At 57.9% G+C, this 18933-nt stretch overlaps 2 protein-coding genes across 3 annotated transcripts; one reads left to right on the forward strand and one right to left on the reverse strand.

The window, feature by feature from the left end:
- Positions 1 to 276: 276 nt before the first annotated feature.
- MAPK15 (mitogen-activated protein kinase 15) lies at positions 277 to 6542 on the reverse strand. 2 transcript variants are annotated; one of them, XM_031439805.2, is made up of 14 exons: positions 6305 to 6542; positions 4893 to 4991; positions 4609 to 4638; positions 4409 to 4499; positions 3758 to 3888; positions 3500 to 3663; positions 3166 to 3305; positions 2357 to 2414; positions 1841 to 1978; positions 1623 to 1728; positions 1320 to 1497; positions 1067 to 1200; positions 851 to 979; positions 277 to 695 (listed from the first exon to the last, which is right to left on the reverse strand). In XM_031439805.2, the coding sequence occupies exons 1-14, from the start codon at positions 6371 to 6373 to the stop codon at positions 507 to 509; spliced, it is 1656 nt and encodes a 551-aa protein (XP_031295665.2). In that variant the 5' UTR covers positions 6374 to 6542; the 3' UTR covers positions 277 to 506. The 2 variants fall into 2 exon arrangements, with proteins under 2 accessions (XP_031295665.2, XP_064332820.1); XM_064476750.1 differs by having other exon boundaries at positions 851 to 1200.
- Positions 6543 to 17265: 10723 nt separating this feature from the next.
- On the forward strand, positions 17266 to 18903 carry CCDC166 (coiled-coil domain containing 166). The gene is made up of 2 exons (XM_031439803.2): positions 17266 to 17706; positions 17791 to 18903. Exons 1-2 carry the CDS (start codon positions 17266 to 17268, stop codon positions 18793 to 18795), a joined length of 1446 nt encoding a protein of 481 aa, XP_031295663.1. The 3' UTR covers positions 18796 to 18903.
- The last annotated feature ends 30 nt before the right edge of the window (positions 18904 to 18933 follow it).

Consider the following 18933-nt stretch of genomic DNA (forward strand, 5'->3'; position numbering starts at 1 on the left):
CTGATGGCCCCAGGCAACAGGCAGGCTCTTGGATGCTGTGGACAAAGGTGGCCCCAAGTCACCCCTCAAGCAGCCTTAACCGAGAAGGAAGGCAGTGGACTGGACTCTGGGCAGACAAGAGCCACAGCAATGACAGCATATGGTGTCCATGAGGCTTCTCAAGGGCTCTGTCCTAGACAGGGGTGGGGGGGTCTTCAGAAAGGGGTGGGCTCAGGGAAAGAGGTGGTTAGCCTCACAGGGAGTCCGTGGCTGAGGATGAAAGATAGGCAGGCAGGCTGGGGACAGACAAGACTTTATTGGAGGAAGTGATTGACGCTGGGGATTGAGCGTCACCTACTCCCCCAGGGAGGCCCAGACAGGCTCCAGAACCCAAATGTGGCCAGATGAAGGGGGTTTGGGGAAAAGGTGGGTGGAAAGCGCTGGTTTCCGGGGCTGCGGGCTGGAGGAGGGGCGGAGGTATTCCAGGGAGGGAGGGAGGGGCCGGGGCTGAAGGCGGGCAGGGCGGCTCAGGCGCGGGGTCCCGGGAGCAAGGGCAGGCAGCCCAGTGCCGACTGGCAGACGGTACCGTAGGCTTGGGAGTAGCCCCCGAGCGCGGCCCTGGCGGCCCCCTGGGCCCCCTGCGAGGCCGAGGCACTGAACATCCTCCGGCCGGGCCGGGGCTCTGGCCGCGCCTCCCGCGGAGGCCGGTGAGGGACCTGCGCACACGTGATCCCCGTAAGGGGGCGGGAGGGGCAGAAGGGAAGCTTGGAGGAGGCTCCCCGACCGCAGCTAATTGGAGTGGGGTGGGGGGCGCGGGGGATGGGGAGGGAGGACGGGAAGGGAGGGGAGGGCGGGAGGGGCGCAGGCTCACCAGTCTTGCGCCTGCTGCGCTCAGCCCTCGGCCCGGGTTCCAGTCACTCCGGATCAAGGCTTGGATGGCTACCTGGGCTGCGGCCTGCGAGGTCAAGGAGGGCTCCACCTCCTTCACGCTGGGCTTCACCTGGGAAGCGGCCTGTCGCAGGATCACTGCTGCCCTCCTAAAAGACCAGTGGGTGGGGTCCTCCCGTGCCCACCCACCACGACCTACCCACGAGGACACCAAGGGGAATCCTGCTGTCGCCCCTTGGGGACTTGTTCCTCTCCCAAGACCTCCTGGAGGCGGAGGCTGGAGCAGGGGAGCTGAGATCTGCCTGAGAAGGTTCTTGGCTCCCCGGGGGGCATCTGTGGGTGGGAAGATCAAGCCCCAAGGTTAGGAGTCCAGTGCTGCTGACGGTGGGTGGTCTCATACAGAAGGGACCTGTGTCCTGCTCTATGTAGGGTGACAGACAGAGATCACAAACCGTGCGCGGGGTCGTGACCGGGGCTGCTCTGAGGCCTGGGTCCCAGGATCCGAGCCCTTGAGCCCAAGGGCAGCTGGGGGTCGGCTCTGGGTTCAATCTGCTGCACCTGGGGCGAGGGGTCAGAGCCCAGGCCCTTCCCTCTCCGGAGGCAGCTGTTGCCCCTGCGCTCCAGGATCATCTGTGAGAGGGGAGGGGCGCTCAGAGGTGCTTGGTGTGGGCGTGGGGGACACTGGGGGTTACTGAGGCAGGGAGAGGCCTCTAGGGTGAGTGGATGGGAGTGATTGGGGTCTCGGGACAGAGCACCTGGTAGACACGGGTGCGATACTCGGTGGCTGAGAGCTGGGCCACTTTGTGCACCGGAAGCTGCACAGCCGCCTCCAGTGTCCATTCACGGGCCGGGCAGTGGAACCTGAGGGGAGCCAGCAAGGCGGGCGCTGGAGAGGGGAGACCCGGGCTGCAGTCAAGCACGCCCCTCTGACCTCTCCAACCCACCCCAACCCTCATCCCAGCAACCACCCTACCTCTGCACATAGGGGTGCTGCAGTGCCTGGGCCGCGCTAAGCCGCTTGTCTGGGGCAAACACCAGCAGTCGCTTGAGCAGGTCCAGGGCCTCGGGGGGCGTGTCGGCCGGCAGGAGGGCATCCAGTGTCTGCCGTGGCCTGCCAGCACCTGCCTATCATCCCCTCTGCTGTTGGCATCCCTCCCCACGTCCACAGCTGTGGCCCCAGCTAGGCTTCCAGTCTTGCACCCCTACCCACCTTCCTGTCTCTGTGGTTCCAAGCACCACCCGCAGGCAGCCCGGGAGGGTCGTCAGCCCTCGCCTCCCTTCCAGTCCCCTTGCTGCAAGGCCTGGCGCAGCTCGTGCTGCACACCAGGGCTGAGCTGGCCCCACACTGAGATCTCCTCCTTTTCAGCCAGACCGACAGCTTCTGGATTGGGAGCACCATCAGGAGGGCAGGGCCCCCTGAGCTGGCACATACTGGCCCTTAAGGTTGTAGGAAGGGCACTAGAGCCCGCTCCCAAGCACCCACACTCACCGGGACCCCAGCGGGGGCACAACTGAGGCACTGTAGCTGGAGCTGAGAGCCAGGAGGTCTGGGAGTGCAGGTAGGAGGAGGTGCGACCAGCAATTAGGAACGTGGTAGGTGGGGCAGCTCAGGGAGGGCGGGAGCAGCCAGCCCTTCTGACCCATGAGTGACCTTCTCGCCGGCAGGGCTCCAACCCTCAATATCTGGCTGCGTACCGCCACTTGTGCATAAGAGCCCCACCTGTCCATCATACATGTGCACACTCACATGTGCACACATGTCCCCCTGTCCTGTGCTCCCACCTCCACAGGAGAGCCCTTTACCTTCTCTACCAGAGCAGAGACTTGGGGAGAGAATAGGGCTCCCTAGCGCTGCCCTTCACCCTCCCTCCCCCAGGGAGGAGAAAGGACCCTGAGGCCCCACCCCCATTTCTGCCAGTGTCCCTCCCCAGCTCCCAGCACAGTGTGGGTCCCCCATCACCCCTCAGCAGAGCCAGTGCTCTTGTCCTGACCTGGATGGATGCTTCAGCAGCACGGCTTGACCCTCATGGACCTCGTGGCCCTTGCAGAATCTGTCTAGTTCCTCCCCCAAACCCCTCAGCAGCTCCTCCGTGGGCCACCACCTGCAGGGCCTGCCCTTCCAGGCTTCCTGAGGCATCTGGACTCTCCCAGTCCCTCCTCCTCCAGGTTCCCATCCCCAGCTCACTCCTCGCCATCCTCCCTATGCAGTTCTGGCCTGTCAGGTGCTGTCCCCCCACAGCTGTGTGTTCTGACCCTAAGTGTGCCTGGTGCCCAGTGGACCCCTGCACACGCGCTCACCCTCCTCAGATGGTGGCGGAATGGTCCCCAGGATCAGCTCCAGCTGGTGGAGTGTGGATGTGCCAGGGAACAGGGGCCTCCCCCGCAGCATCTCCCCTAGGATGCAGCCCAGACTCCACATGTCCACCCCAGGGGTGTACCTGGGGCAGGAAGAGGTGGTGGATGTGTGGGGGTGACCCTTGAGAAAGAGGTGGGAGTGGGAGGAGGGACTTCAAGGGGTGGGATCTGGGACACTTGTGGGGGACATAGGAAGGCCAGGGGTTCTGGCTGGGCAGGAGGGCATGGGGGGACCTGCAGCGGGAGGTGGGGTGGGATGGGGGTGGGTTGCTGTTACCAGCTTGAGGACAGCAGCACCTCCGGAGCTCGGTACCAGCGTGTGGCCACGTACTCGGTCAGGGCCTGGCCCTCTGGCCCCTCAGGGAGGCTGCTGAGGGAGCGGGCGAGGCCAAAGTCACAGAGCTTCACCGAGCAGCTGGCGTCCAGGAGAACGTTGGACGGCTGGGGGAGAAGAGATGGGTGGAGGGCTGATAAGGACCAGAGCTCAAGGACACTGGGGTGCGGGCACAGCTCAGGGGATGGGATGGGGCAGCACCTTCTGGTCCCGGTGGATAACGCATCCCGAGTGGATGAACTTGGTGGCCCGCAGGAGCTGGTAGAAGATGTAGCGTTTGTGGGTGTCCTTCAGCACCGTGCCCTTGCAGATGACGGCATGCAGGTCAGTGTCTGGGGGGGGCATTCAGGTCAGTCTGGGGGGCTAGGGAAAGCAGGCAGGTCTGGCCCACTTTGGACCCTTGTGGGGGTTCCTCAGCCTGCCCACTGCCTACAGTCTCCAGGTCCCGCTGGCCACCCCCCGAGCCTTGTTCTGGGTGCAGGCAATGCCTGGGACCCTCTGCTGGCTTCTCAAGCCTGCCCGCCATCTGTTGGTACAGCAGTAAAAGTTTGTGAAATTACTTTTATACTTAATTTCATGTTGCCTTTGTTTTATAAAATGAATAGAAAAAGGAAAATGCATCTGCAAACAGTGACAGGGCAGGAGCCTTGCGGAGGGGTCAGGGTATTTGCCACCAGGCCTTGGGGGCAGACACTCTCCAGCTGTTTGTCCCGGGGCACAGGGACATGGCCCAAGCTGAGCGCACTGGGTACTGTGGGGACCCAAGCAGCAAAGGGACATGTGGAGGGAGTCAGGCCACTGGGGGCCAGGCCAGGGGAACCTGGGCTGGGGTCTGCGTGAGGCCTCACTCACCCATATACTCAAATACCAGGTAAATGTCCCTGTCATTCTCTGCCTGGATCACATCCAGGAGTCGGATGATGTTGGGATGGTTCCCAAATTCCTGGGGAGAAAGTGGAGGGTGCTGTGCTCTGGGGATCAACGGGCCAGGCTTCCCCCTTATTCGGAGAGACGGCACCTGGAAAAGCAGGCAGGTGGCCTGGGCCACTCACCTGGAGCAGCATGATTTCCCGGAACGTTCTCTGGAAAGAAACAAAAACAGGAGTGTGGGTGCAGAGCAAGAAGGAAGCCCATATCTTGAGAGGAGCTGACAGGACTGATGCTCATCTCACACACTCACTGGACACAGGGTCGCCGAGGGCAGTGCTCTGAGAGATGCCAGAAACCTGCTGTGATGGGGCTTCAAGTTTCTGCTGAATCTTCCAGACGCATAGCAGCAGGAGGCCGCCCCTCCCCATGCCTCATCCTTTCCCACACCTCTTAACCACTCACTTACCTGGGCATCTGTCTTATCTCTAAAGGCATCAAAGATTTTCTTGATGGCCACAACCTCGCCAGTCCTCCGATCCACTGCCTTCCACACGATGCCATAGGCCTGGGGAGGAGGGCAGTCAGCTTGCTGGGCACGGGGTTAGCCTCCTGCCCCATCATCCCCTGTCCACCAGACTGTCCCCTGCAGACATGAGGCTCCTCCTTCCCACCCTGGCTCCTGAGAGGGGATACAGCATGGTGAGGGGCAAAGCCCCCCCCCCGGGGCAGGCCAGGGACCCTAGTATGTTCCTAATAGGAAGCAAGGGGGGTTGAAGGAAAGAGAGGGGGCATCTGTGGAGGCTCCAGGAAGAAATGAGGTTGTAGATGGGAGCATGCTTCTGGACAGCAACTGAAGCCTGTCCCTTCTCTGGACAGCCTTCCATCCTGGGTGCCCTCATCCCTCTCTGTCACATACCCTCATCTGGCCTATCAGCAAGTCCTGTTGGCTCCACCTTCAGAATTCATCAGAATCCAACCACTTCCTACCATCTCTGCTGCCCCCACCCTGGTCTGAGCCTCTCGCACCTCTCGCCTGGATCTCCCTCACCCACTCCCACTGTCCATACTCAACAGAGTGGGCAGGGGGAGCCTCATAAAGTGGTGCCAATGGCTGCTACCACTTCCCATGTCACCCACAATGGAAGCCAAAGCCCTCACAGTTGCCCCAAAGCCCCACACAAATGGACACTGCTCTTAGTCACTCCCATCCAGTCACATCAACTCTGCTGTTTGACCAACAGCCCAGTAGGTCCTTGCCTCAGGGCCTTTGCACATACTGTTTGCTCTGTCTGGACTGCTCTTTCTCCCCTCCCCCATTACCCACTTGCACACACCCACACACCTTCACACATACACTCTCATAATCCCACAGGCTCTCACTCACTCACAATCACAAACATATACGGGCTCACACAAAGTTCTGGCCCCCACTCTATGCCCACCCCATTTTCTGGCTCAGGCCCTTCTTGGGTGGGGCCTGAGATCTGCCCTTCCCCCTCAACGACTGGTGTGCCCAGACTCCCTGGAGCATCGGTTAGCACTGGGAGAGGCAGCTCGGGAGCCGGGGACGTTGCGTGGGGACGGTTGGTGGATGGGACATCAAGATGGGACCTGAGACTCCTAGAGGCCCTGGCCTGAGACTCCCAGAGCCAGGTGACAAGTTCCCTGGGAGTTGGCACTGTTAGGGCCCTGTTGTAGGAAACAGGCACCGAGGGGCTCGATGGCTTGCCCAAGGCCACACTTGCAGCTCGTGGAGGAGGTAGGGCTCGAGTCCAGGAGTCCCCGGCAGTGTGGAAGGCAACAGTCCTCCGAGTGATTCTGCCCACACCCTGCAGGGGACCTAATCCCGCGGACGCCCGGGCGCCTCCCGGAACTCACCCCCTTCCCGAGCCGACGCTTGAGCAGGTATCGCTGGGCTACGTGATGGTCCACCTCAGCGGCGCACATGCCGGCCGGTGAGAGCCAGGAGTCCTCTGGACACCGGCTGGGCTCGAGCTGTTGAATCCAGTTGCCTTGGGAACCGGCGGCGGTGCCTCCCTTGCGCCTGCGCCTGCGCCGAGCGGGGCAGAGCGGGGTCTGCAGCCCAAGCCCCGCCCAAGCCCCGGCCCCCGAGGAGCTCCTCCCCACAGTCCCGCCCCAACGGCGCCGCCCCCGGTCGGCGCTGCCTTCCTCTCGATCCTTCCGCGTTAACCCCCACCAGAGCCCCCGAAGGTGCCCCTCGCCGCCCTCCGCCCCACCTCCGCCCACGGAGCCTTCCGCAACCTCCAGAACCTCCGTGCCAACTCCCGGCCTCTGCACGTGCGGTGCCCGCCGGCCGGGATGCCGTTTGCTCCCTCTGCCTTACTTCTTCCCGGTTTTGCGACGGGGGTGCCGATGGTTAGGGCGCCACTCGCAGACAGCCCCTCCGCTCTGTTGGTGTCTGGGGGCAGGGGCCGCGCCGTCCCCAGCGGGTGCGAGCGTCTGAACTGGGAGCTCCTGCTGAGGTGCCGCGTGGAGCCTGGGGGCAGTTCCAGGGCGGGTGGCTGGGAGCGCAAAGCTGGAGGAGGTGAGGGTTTACGAGACCGGCTGAGAAGGGCTGCTGTGCGCCGAGGTCAAGCGCCAGACGGCGATCAGAAAGCCAGGTAAAGGGGCTGCTGGTGGGCGAGGGTGTCCAGGGAAGGAAGAGGGAGCATGACCCCTTGGACGCTGGAGGAAGAGCATCGAGGGGGCAGCTCGGCAAAGGCCTGAGTGGGAGTGTGCCTGGCGCGTTGGAACCACAGGGAGGCCCGGTGTGGTGGGAGCCCTGGGATGGAGACCACGGTGTCATCCGGGAGGACAGGCAAAGCAGGAGGCGGTTATTGTGAATGAGACCCGGGCTGCGGCAGCGTCTGATCAGGCACGGGCAGGTGGAACCAGGGAAGAAGATGAAACAGTGGCAGTGTGCAAGAGTGGGTTCTGGCTGCAGTGGAGCCCCTAGATTTGCTGAGGGTGGGCTGTGGGTGTGAGAGAAAGAGGAATGTCAGGTGACCCCCAAGTTCACGGGAAGGGAGTGTCTGGAACAGGGCTGAGATGGGAAGGCAGCCCATCGACCAGGTTTAGAGAGACTAGAAATTGGGGCATTTGAAGCTTAAGCTGGTAGGACATCCAAGTGGACATCACAGAAAGACCTGACTCTGGCGCTCAGGGGTGAGGTGATGTACACCGGGAGTGCTGATGCAGGAGGTGCTGAGGGTTGGAAGCAGTGGCCAGGCAAGACCACCAGGCAGTGAATGTGGATACAGGAGAAAAGGCAGTAGAGCCCTGGGCCCTGCAGTGTCTGGGTGAGCTCCCAAACTGTCTGGGGACCAGCAGTTTTTAAATCTTTCAATCTGTTTATTTGAACCAATTCAGACCAGAAATTTTGTGAAATCCAATAAAAATGAGTTACTAGAAAAAAAATTTAACTTCAGACATACACAAAAGCCCATCATTTTTTATTAGATTCAACAGTCATTAAATTGCTCTTTTCTATCACTGTGCTTCTTAACTCTTCATTTCCCTTTCTGAGCTACTTCCTTGCAGACCTGTAAGAGTTTGTGGGATGGCGCTGCAGACTGAGAAGGAGGGAATGAAGGCCAGGGCCACATGTGCTGTCCAGTGGCCACGTGAGGACATAACGTCTGAAACGGAAAGAGTATGCCAGTTAGAACTGGAGATACGCTGCGTGCCTTCTGGAATGGCTAACACTAAGAAGATTGACCCTACCAAGTGTTGGTGAACAAGTGGAGGAACTGGAACACTCATACTCTGTTGACAGGAGTATAAAATGCTACAGACAATTTGATAGTTTCTTAAAATCTTTAACATGAATTTACTGTGACCCAGGCATTCTCCACCAAGTAGTTAGCCAAAAGAATTGGAAACATACATCCACACAAAGAATTGCACACACACTTGTTCATAGCAGCTTTATTTGTAATAGCCCAAAACTGGAAATGTCCTGAATGCTACTTCCAATGTTTGAAACAGAGAAATGGATAAATAAAATGTGGTATAGCCATCCAATGGAATATTACTCAGGGAAAAAAAAGGAAAAACCTATTGATACACCCAACAGGGATGAATCTCAAAATCATTATGCCAATGAAAGAAGTCAGATCTCTTCATAAAAGAGTTCACTGTATGATTACATCTGTACAAAATTCTAGAAAATCCCGACTACAGATTGCTGACAGCCCTGTGGTGGAGGAGGGGAGAGAAGGGCTGCCAGTGGTACAAGGCTTTTGGGGGCGGCAGGAATGTGCAAGTGTGGTGATGGCTCTGGGGTGTACATTTATATCAAACCTGTTTAATTTTACACTTTAAGTATGTGTGGTTTATTATACTTAAGTTGTATCTCAATATAAAAGTTGGAGGGGGTGGGGAATAAACAAGGGAAAAAGAAGCCAAGGAGGCTGAGATGCTTCCGCTTCTGGTCGTGATGGAGTAACTGGCCCAGGCCATGCCCTCCAACCGTGAACAGCTAGAAAACTGGACAAAGTATATGGAACAACTGTCTGCGAACACTGGACAAGAACCCACACTGGACTGTGCTCTCAGCAAAATGCAAACAGATGTGGTCATCCTGACTCTGTCACTGAGCACCACATCAGGGAGGAGCTGGAGAAATTTTCACAAGTCCACGTAAGGAACAAGCAAGGGGCGAGGGAAGCTGAACATTCCAAATTTCACATAGACTGAGGAGATCTTTAAGTGCTAAGCAGCCAGGGTGGACACCAGAACATTTAAGAGAGACCTCAGGCAGTCACGCATGCCTCAGCGAAGGGACTAAACTAACTCTAGACTAAAGGCTACTCCGTTCCCATCCTAAGTGTGGAGAACAAGCCTCAGAGGGAACCAGATGATACAAACATAGCTGCCAAAAAAGTCAGCACTCTAAAAGGAAACAACAACAAAGCAACACTCGAAAACCTAAAATCCACAATATCCAGCATCCAATAAAAAGTCACTAGACTTACTCAGTTAAAAATATGGACAAAGGATTTGAACAGACATCTCCAAAGAAGATGTACAAAGGTCAGCCCCATAGGAGGAGATGCACAGCATCACTAGCCACCAGGTAAACGCGCTCAAGACATGCGCTGACACTCACTAGGATGACTGTGATAAAAGAAAAAATCTTGGCGAAATGGAGAGAAATCAGAAATCCCATACAGTGCTGGTGGGATTTAAAATGGTGCAGCTGCTTTGGAAAACTGGAAATTCCTCAAAACATTGCAGATAGAATTACCATGTGACCTTGCAACTCCACTTCTGGGCATAAACCCAAAATAATTGAAAACAGGTATTCAGACAAATACTCGTACACAAGTGTTCACAACAGCCTATTCATAAAAAACCAAATTGTAATAACCCAACTGTCTGTCAGCTGATGAATGAATAAACAAAATGTTGTCTATACAAACAACAGAATATAATGTGGCCATAAAAAAGCAAGGAAGCACTGATATATTCTCTGATGAGGCTGAGTCTTAGAAACACTGTGCTAAGTGAAGTGAGTCAGATATAAGAGGTCACATATGATGTGATTCTCCTTCTATTCAGAACAGGTAAGTCCACGGACACAGGAAGCAGACTGGTGGTCCCCAGGGGCAGGGAGGAGGGAGCATGAGCAGTGACTGCCTACGGGGTTCAGGGTTTCTTTTTGGAGGGATGACAATGTGCCTACATACAAGTGATGGTTACATAACACTGTGAATGTACCAAATGCCACTGATTTGTACACTTTCATATGGTTATGTTGTGTGAATTTCACCTCAAAAAATGAGTTACAGGACTTGTGAGGAAGCAGGGGACCATGAGCCAATCCAGGAGAAAAAGAAGTTGATAGAACCAGACCCATAAATGACAGAGATGAAAGAACCAGTAATGACTTTGGAAACAGCTATTATAAATATGTGCGTGGATATAACGAAAATGTGAATATGATGATGTAAGAAAGGCAAAATATTAAAAAGAATCAAATGGAATTTCTAGAGCTGAAAAATAGAATATCTGAAATGAAAAACTCATTGGAAGGACTTAGCAGGAAGGATGATCTGTGAACTCAAGGACACAGCAATAGAAACCATCCAAATGGAAACCCTCAGAGAAGAAGCCCTCAGTGACCCAGGAGCTGGTGTTAGCAAATAGGGGGCAGGGCTGCAGAAAGTCTGTTTGAGAGAGTAATGGCTGAAAGTTTTGCAGATTTGAAGGAAAAATCATACACTCACAGATCCAGGAAAAACTAGGAAAAACACAAAGGAAGCCACAACAAGCACAGAACCTAAGTAGCTGAAAAACTGTAATAAAGAAAAAATACGAAAAATAACCAAAGAAATTTACATGCAGTGGAACAAAAATAAGCATAACTGCAGAGTTCTTATCAGAAAAAAAAATTTCAAGCCAGAAGAAAAAGCAGTATCATTAATGTACTCAAAGGAAAAAAAAACTGCCAATCTAGAGTTCATGAACAAATCCCTAAAAACGCAGCACACAGAAAACACACAGAACAGATTACAAGTGAGACGCTGGGTATGGTTAAAGCAGAACCCGTTGTTAGAAAATCAGAAGGGCCACTTCAGGGTGGCCAAATAGCCGGGGTGATTCTTCAGACTGAAAATGCACTAAATCCGGTGAGAAACATGGTACAGTGGGATCCATGGGAGCCCTTAGTGGAAGAGCCTCCTGCCAATGGATTGAAATGGTCGGTATCCTCATCAGTAAATGACTTGTGCCTTGATGAGAAACTGATGTGGCTAAATGTTCTGTTATATTAAAAATGTTTTCATATTACTGACATCTTATAATCCAGACAACTGATACAGAACATAAAAAATAAAATTAAAAACCTAAGAGAGGAATTACTAGGTGTCTGGAATGAAAGATGACTTTCCTGGGGGGAAGGTATAGCTCAGTGGTAAAGCGTGTGCCTAGCATGCCCGAGGGACTGGGTTCAATCCCCAGCAACTCCATTAAAAATAAAATTAAATTAAAAAGATGACATTCCTACCAAATCCTTCAAACACTGAGAAGAAAATAAGGGCTTATCATCAGCAACCTCCCACCAAGAAATCTGCTAACTTAGATGAAATGGCACATTCACTGAGTGAGTGGGGCTACCCACCCCCACGCAGAGTCAATGATAAGCACAGAAACGTAAACTGGAAAGCTGTCCGCCCGTGAGGACAGAGGAGCAGAAGGAAGTGGTGGAAGCACTGGTAACTGCTTGGCCAGGCTGCGGGGATGAGAGCTGAAGTCCCCCTGGAGGGTCCGACGTGAGGAGCGGAGCCATGAGCAGGTCTGAGCGGCCAGGAAAGCCAACGCGGGTGACCAGGAAGGCACAGCTGGGCGCCCCCGAGCCGGGGGCAGCAGGGACCGCAAGTGGACAGTGGGAGCCTTAGTAAACTCAGCGGAGGGGAGCCGGTCCCCAGGAGGGCAGTGGGCAGCGCTGACCCCTAGCACACCGAGGATGTGGGACACCTGGCAGGCCAGCCCCTTTTCTCCCTGCCTCCCCCCAGGAGCCCCCAGCCAGAGGAGGTCTCAGCCCTGCCATTCTGCCACTGAGAATGTGGCCAATAAGCAGAATTAGACCAAAACCAGTGAATTTCAGCAAAAAAGAATTCTGCAGAGTGAACTGCATTACATTTACTTCATTATTGAATCAGTTGGTCAGTGGACGTTTGATTCACCCATGAGTCACGTTTGAACCTGTTCTTATGTGTTTCCTCTGGGGTCATGACTTCTCTCCAGCCCAGCCTTCTTGTGTTCATGTAGCCTTGCAGCAGGCATTTTGTCCAGGAGGTTTTATTTTCTCGTCAGTTGTTAGTTGACTATCAGTCTTGTTGCATGCAGTTGTAACCTTCAGCTTCGAGTACGTTGTCGACTTGGGGTATTTATTATGCCTTAGAGAAAAAGTGGGCCAAGTATTTAATTTTCAGTTGAACCATGAGGAGATCTTGTGCCATTTGGGAGGCCTCACCCGAAAGACCCAGAGTTAGGGGGAGTGGGCATGTGGCAGCTCAACCCCCCAAGTTGAAACAATCTGGCCCCAACCTCCTGCCTCATCCATTACTAGCCTCCTTATAACCCTGGAGACCAGACTCACAGGGACCTCCGCCTCCCAGACTGCAGACTGTCACAGCCCTTGAGGGTGGGCCCTGCCCCCGCCCCTCCCTGTGTGTCACAGTCTGTGTGTGGGCCCCGCCCCTCAGTGTGGACATCTGAGTAGATATCGGCTGTGTCCCCATCTGTCAGAGTTGTCACCCACTGCCCATCCTGTCTCCCTCGCAACCCCCACCCCCGACCCTGTGGGGGTGGACATGCTGCGTTCCCCCAGCACCTGGGTCTCCAATGTTGGGCCCTCCCATCTCCTGCCCCCAGCGTGGCCTATGGACCCAGGTACCCCAGGGCACTCCAGGCACCTGCCTGGGCCCCCTCCCAGCAGGGCACCTTCGGGTGGTTATCTCTAGATCATGCGTCCAAACACTAAAATGGGGGTCTCGGAGGAGGCGTGCCTGCCAGCTGGATGCCCCCTCACGGCTATCTCTTAGGGGCAGCTCGGAGCCAGCCTGTGGAGGTGGGCCCTGGCATCGCGATCGGGGCCTACGCAGGGCTCTGGACTCTGGGCATCGTCCTGTTTGTCATCCTCTTCCTCACACACAGAGGTAGGTGGGCACCCCTGGCGGGGGCATGCCAGCCAACCTGGACCACAGCCTGAGATCCAGCCAGCTGGACTGACCCCTCAGGGAGGACCAGGGAGCCATGCCCACCAGCCCTGGGCTTCCACAATGCCCCTCCCCTGAAGCTGCTGCCCTGCCGAGCCTGAGCAGGCCAGAGCTGGGGTCACACAGCAGCAGCCCCGCGGAGCCCCAGCTGGCCCTCACGAACACCGCAGGGCTCCTGCTGGCTGGTCTCTGCCCCTGGGACTCGGGCGGCAGCGCTGCCCTGGCCCTCACTGCACTGCGTGTCCGGGGAGGGGTCTTCTTCCAGGGGCAGCCAAGGCTGCGAGGGCTGATGCACATCATGGCCTGGATCTGGTTATCCCACCTGGGGCTGACTGGGAGCCTGGTGTGGGTCTGGCACCGGCTCCAAGGTACTTGGCTATGGAGGGGAGGCCACCTGAGGAAGGGTCCTTCCTGAACTTGAAGCCAAGGGCAGCTTAGGGGCAGGAGGGCAGAGGGAGACCTGCAGGCAGCACACAAACTGGAATATAGGGGAGGGGACACATTCGGGTCCTGTCCAGGGCCCAGAGAACAGCCAGGTCTGGGATCTCCAGGGCTTGACCTCAGCCAGAGGACACACTGGACAAACACACTCTCCTGGACCCCACTCACATTCCTGCCTCTCCTCCTCTTCGCCATGGGGATCGCCACCAATGCTGTGCTTCTGATCAAGGACAAGGTACTAGGGTGGGGCTGGGGCACACCCTTGTCTGGCCACTGCTCAGGCCACCTCTGTGGGTCTCAGGCTCCCACCAGCGTTGAACTCCAAGGACAGGGTCTCTGGCGTCACCTGAACCCACGCCCCACTCAAAGGTCCAACTGGCCTTGGCAGGTGGAATGGTCGTGAGCACTGGCCCTGTACTGGCCACAGGCTGCCATGGAGTGGGATTCAGTTATGGCAGCTGGTTCCTCCCTTTGCTCCAGGGCACAGGGCAGGGACAGGAGGGGACTCAGCAAGAGGCAGTGCACACAGTGGGAAGAGCCTACCAAGGTCCAAGTCACAGCCCCAGTGCTTTCAGGAGTCCTTGGACCACTCACTCTGTGCCTCAGTTTCTCCATCTGGGAAAGGGGAGCAGGGGCTGCTGGAAGTGCTCACCCTAGGTTCAGACACACAGCCCAGCCCTCCTGAGGAGGAGAGCTCACCCCAAGTCTCCGAAGCTCAGTAGAGAGGGCTGCAAGGCACAGAGAACAGCAAGATGGGCCAGAAGGTGTGCCCTCGGGCAGCCTGCTGGGGTTGGGGACGCGGCCCAGTGGTGAGAGCAACATCCCAGGAACGGGCCAGATAGGACCTCGTGCTGCAGCCTTCTGGGTCCACGGCAGGCCCTCAGCAGAGAGGGGCGGAGGGGGAGGGGACGCGACATGGTGTGGGGGAGGGGCAGCCTTGGCAGAAGCTGAATAGACTGCTGGCGCCTCTTCCTCCCAGTCTTTCCAGCTCAGCGTCCCGGCCAAGAGGTGAGTGACCCCTGCAGACCCTCCCGAGCCTGAGTCTGTGGGGGATGTAGTCGATCTCTGGAGGGACAAAGACCACCGCGCCATTCACGAAGAGAGACGGAAAGGACCCCAGGGGTGGGGCGAAGTATCGCAAGAAACACCTGGCTTTGAGTCTCGGCCCTTGGAGGTGAATTTTATCTCCCGTGGGCGCCAGTGAGACCTGGTGGACACGATACACCCTATCCCCAACACAATGAGGGAAAGGCCCCAGAGGTCTGGAGTAGGGGCGCGGCTCAGCCCGCCTCCAGGCCGGGCACCCTCCTCGTCCCACGCGCCCTTTAGCCTTGGGCGCCGAACAAGCCCGAGGAAGCAGAGGAGACAAAGTCCCCTCCTGCCGCTAATCCCCGCGGGTCAGAGGCGAAGCCGAGAAGCCGCGGCCGGGCTCCAGCGGGAGCGCAGAGGTGGAAGGTCCCGGCGGGGCAGGGGCGGACTGGGAGGGGGGCCGGGGGGAGGGCCAGGGGGAGGGGCGGGGAGGGGTGGAGCCGAGGCTGGGCGTGGCCCGGGCAGGACCAGGGCTCGGGTTGGGGTGGGGGCGCGGCTTCCCCCTGGGCTCCGCGATGGAGTCCACCGTGATTGCGTAATCCGGAATTGCAGAGCTGGGAAGAAGGACGTCTCGAGGAACCTGGAGACCGAGAACAAGACGCTCGCCACATCTCTTTTAGGGGGGAGGCATTATGAGCTTTAACGCGAGGACAAGTCGCCAAGAATTCCGGGAGGCCGGGACGGCTTAAAACGTAAAAACCTCCGTCCATCGGGTGCCTCACTTCGAAACAAACTAAAAGGCCAAGGTCGACCCAGACACTCCCGCGACAGATGTGTGCTGAGCACAAGCCCGGAGGGGCAGGGGAGACTTGCAGCCGCGGCGTGGTCTGGGAGGGCACTGGGTCCGAGACTGCTGAGGACCGGCCCGGCCATGTGAGCAGGTCCCCATCGCTCGCAGTCTCAGTTTCTCAGTCCGTTAAATAGGGACAGTATCCTCAGGTGGGCCTGAGGGTGGAGAGTGCGGGTAGCCCCTGGGGGCAGAGAGATCCTGGTCTGAAATGCCAGGCCTGGAGAAGGAGACAGCCCACATGGGCACGGTGGAGCCCCCTGCAGGGTCACGGGCGATGCTTCTCCTGGTTCTACTTGGTCTTTTCCCAGTCTTCTGTAAGAAGCCTGTATCATTTAAGGCCAACATTCATGCTGTTTTAGTTTATGAATCAACATTTCTTTTAAATTTTTAATGTTAAAGCAAACGGGAATTCTGCATTGTCTTTCATGCATTGTAAAAAAATTTTTTTTTTTTGCAAGGGGGAAAATACCTCGTGTTCCTAATTTTAAGAGGCTCTGCCACATCTTTAGGGCAGGTGTAGCAAGTCCAGGCACAGGAGCGAAGCCCAGGCTCTGAAATCAACCTCCTAAGATAGTTTTCAAGACAAGCCTTCCTACAAATGTTTTTTCCTAAGCTGTGCTCCGCACAAAGTTACAAGTCAATAATCTTGAATCTGTTCATATTGTAGCAAATGTGGACAGACCTGGACAGAAACGCAACTATATGATGACAGGGCCAAATTCGTTGTAGACTTGTTTCACTGCAAAGGCTGTCTGGAGGCACCTGTTCCAGAGGCATCTGACAGGATGGGAGGCTGGACCTGGCTGCTGGCGACTGAAAAAAGGGAGGGTTTAGGATGTTGCTTCCCCAATATCAACAGCAAAAAGATCCATAGCCAAACCCTGAAGCATCGCCTACCCCTGCCCCCCGACTCCACCATGCCGGCCTGCTGGGAAGGGAAAGAAGCGAATCACGGCAGGTGGGTGGGATGAGCTGAACAGATGACCCCTGTGCGGGCATCGGACGGAGCCTCTGAGAGGAGATCCCAGAGAGAAACACACTGGACAAAGGGATGACATCCAAATGGGCCCGACCTCCCCAGGAGCCCTCACCCCACGAAGGCCTCCAGAAGGAAGCAATCACATAGAAGTGCTTCAAGGAAAACTAGGGTCCCCTGAGAGAGGAAAAGATGTGGGGAAGAGCTCTGTCCTGACAACAAATAGGGAGATTTCACACGTGTGTGTGGTGCGAGAGGACAGGAACTTGGCGAAACTCCCCACATGGGGATGACTGGGTGTAGAGGCCAATGGTGGACAGATTGCAAAGGGTCCAAGTCTGGCACGTGGAGAGTGGGGACTACTGCCGTGGCTGGGTCTGTTAGATTCCGGAGCAAGTCCAGCATCATCTGCCGGGGGGAAGCCGAAGTCCTGCCCATCTGGGATCCATCTTCTTGCAGGACACGCACACAGGCCGTCACTCACCGACTTCCAGTGAGGGGGCTGGGGGAAGGGAAGAAGGGGACTCGGGCCGTTGCCCAAGCAACGAGGTGGGAGTGGGGGAGGGCGACTAAGTTCTGTTTCCATGGAGACTGTGCTGGCTGAACGGCAACACTACTAAAGGTGGTCCAGACGGTGATGGAAGGCCAAGGAGCCCACTAGTAAAGGCTGGCGACGATGCCCTGACCCCTGATTGATCCCAAACCCCTGATTCTGCCTCCCCCAATCTCGTGACCCTGAGACGCGTCCAACTCCGCCAGAATATTCGGGCTGGGGGAGGGGAAGGGCTGAGCTGGAGGAGAGAGTAGGGGGCCCCAACCCATGGCGCCCAAGAAGAAGCGCGTGCCGAGCGCGGGGCGCCGGTCGGCTGTGGCAGGAGAGGGCGCTGAGCCGCCGCTGTCGGAGCGCGCTCAGTACCTGCAGCGCGAGTACAAACTGCTCTCGGAGCAGCTGGACGCCTGCGAGCAGCGCGTCGACCAGATGCTGCAAGAGAACGCCTTCCTTGACCGCGAGGCGCTGCGCCTGCGCGAGGAGAACCGGCTCTACGCCAGCTACGTGAGCGCTCGCGCGCAGCGCTGCGCCAACGCCATCGTCCGGCTGGACGAACAGAACCGCGTGGACCTGACGCTCATCCACTGGCAGCGCGAAGAGCTGGCGTCGCTCTACCGCGGGCGTGAGGACGGGGTGCGCGCACAGTTGCTGGAGACGGAGGCGCGCGCGGCGCGGATGGCGCAGCAGGTGCAGGAGCTGCAGCCCTACAAGGCCAGTGCGCGCGCGCCCGCGGGCGGGGGCCGGGCGAGATGGGCGCGCGCCGCGGAGCAGGGCTGATCCGCACCCCCACCGCAGGAGCTGCAGCTCGAGCAGCTGGCCCGCATTCGGGCGTTGGAGCGGGAGCTGCTGCACATGCGCGTGGAGCACACGCAGCTGCTCCACCGCGTGAAGCGGCGCTTCCTGGAGGACAAGGCAGCCTTCGAGCGCGAGGCGCGCCAGCGAGTGCAGTCCCTGGCCCGGCGCGCGGAGCGGGAGGCGGCGCGCGCGCTCGTCGCGCACATGCAGGCCATCAAAGCGGATAATGGGCGCCTGCGGCAGGAGATGGTGCGGCTGCTCCGCCGGGCGCAGCTGCTGCAGGCCACGCGGCGCCAGCTGCTGGAGCAGCGAGACCAGCTGCGGCGCGAGCACGAGGACACGCGGGACCTGGCGCGCGTGCATGGCTGGCTGCGCCGGGGCCCTGAGGGCCCGCCGTTGTGGCAACCGCCGCCGGCCGCCTCGCGCCCCGTCTCCTTGGCCTCCTTCACAAACCTGTCCCTCGCGACCTCCCGGCTCCCTTCAGTCTCGGCCTCCCGGAACCCGTCTCAGGTCTCATGGAGCGCGGCTGCTTGGACCCCGTCCCTGCTCTCCAAGCTCGCCGTTCCTCGGGTCCCGTCATTGATCCCGTGGCTTTTGGGCTCCGGGGTCCCATCGCTGGCCCCTTCGAAGATGGATTCACCGGTCCTATCCCGGGCGCCATCGCACGTGGGCTCCGGGGTCCCGTCCCTGACCCAGTCCCGCCCGGGCTCCAGGGTCCCGTCCCTGACCCCGTCCCACCCGGGCTCCCGGGTCCCGTCCTTGACCCAGTCCCGCCCGGGCTCCCGGGTCCCGTCCTTGACCCAGTCCCGCCCGGGCTCCCGGGTCCCGTCCTTGACCCAGTCCCGCCCGGGCTCTCGGGGCTCTTCGCGGTCCTCATTGCGCGCGGCCTCACAGAACACCACTCTCTCTGGGAAGTCCGTCCCTGGATCAGGCTCTTCCCGGTTCCCAGTTGAAGAAGACTGCGAACATGACGCTGCAGCCGAAGCCACCTCGAGGAGAGTCTGAACCTCCCTGAAGAAAGGCCAGTGAGGCCAGACGGTGGGGGGAGAGGGGTGTGCAGGACGCAGATTTGGTGAGTGGATTATCAATAAAGGTGTGACCCCCTCCACCTTACCCTCTCTGGCATCACCTACTTCACTGTCC

This window comes from Camelus dromedarius, chromosome 20 (assembly GCF_036321535.1).
Source record: "Camelus dromedarius isolate mCamDro1 chromosome 20, mCamDro1.pat, whole genome shotgun sequence".
Classification (NCBI taxonomy): Eukaryota; Metazoa; Chordata; class Mammalia; order Artiodactyla; family Camelidae; genus Camelus; species Camelus dromedarius.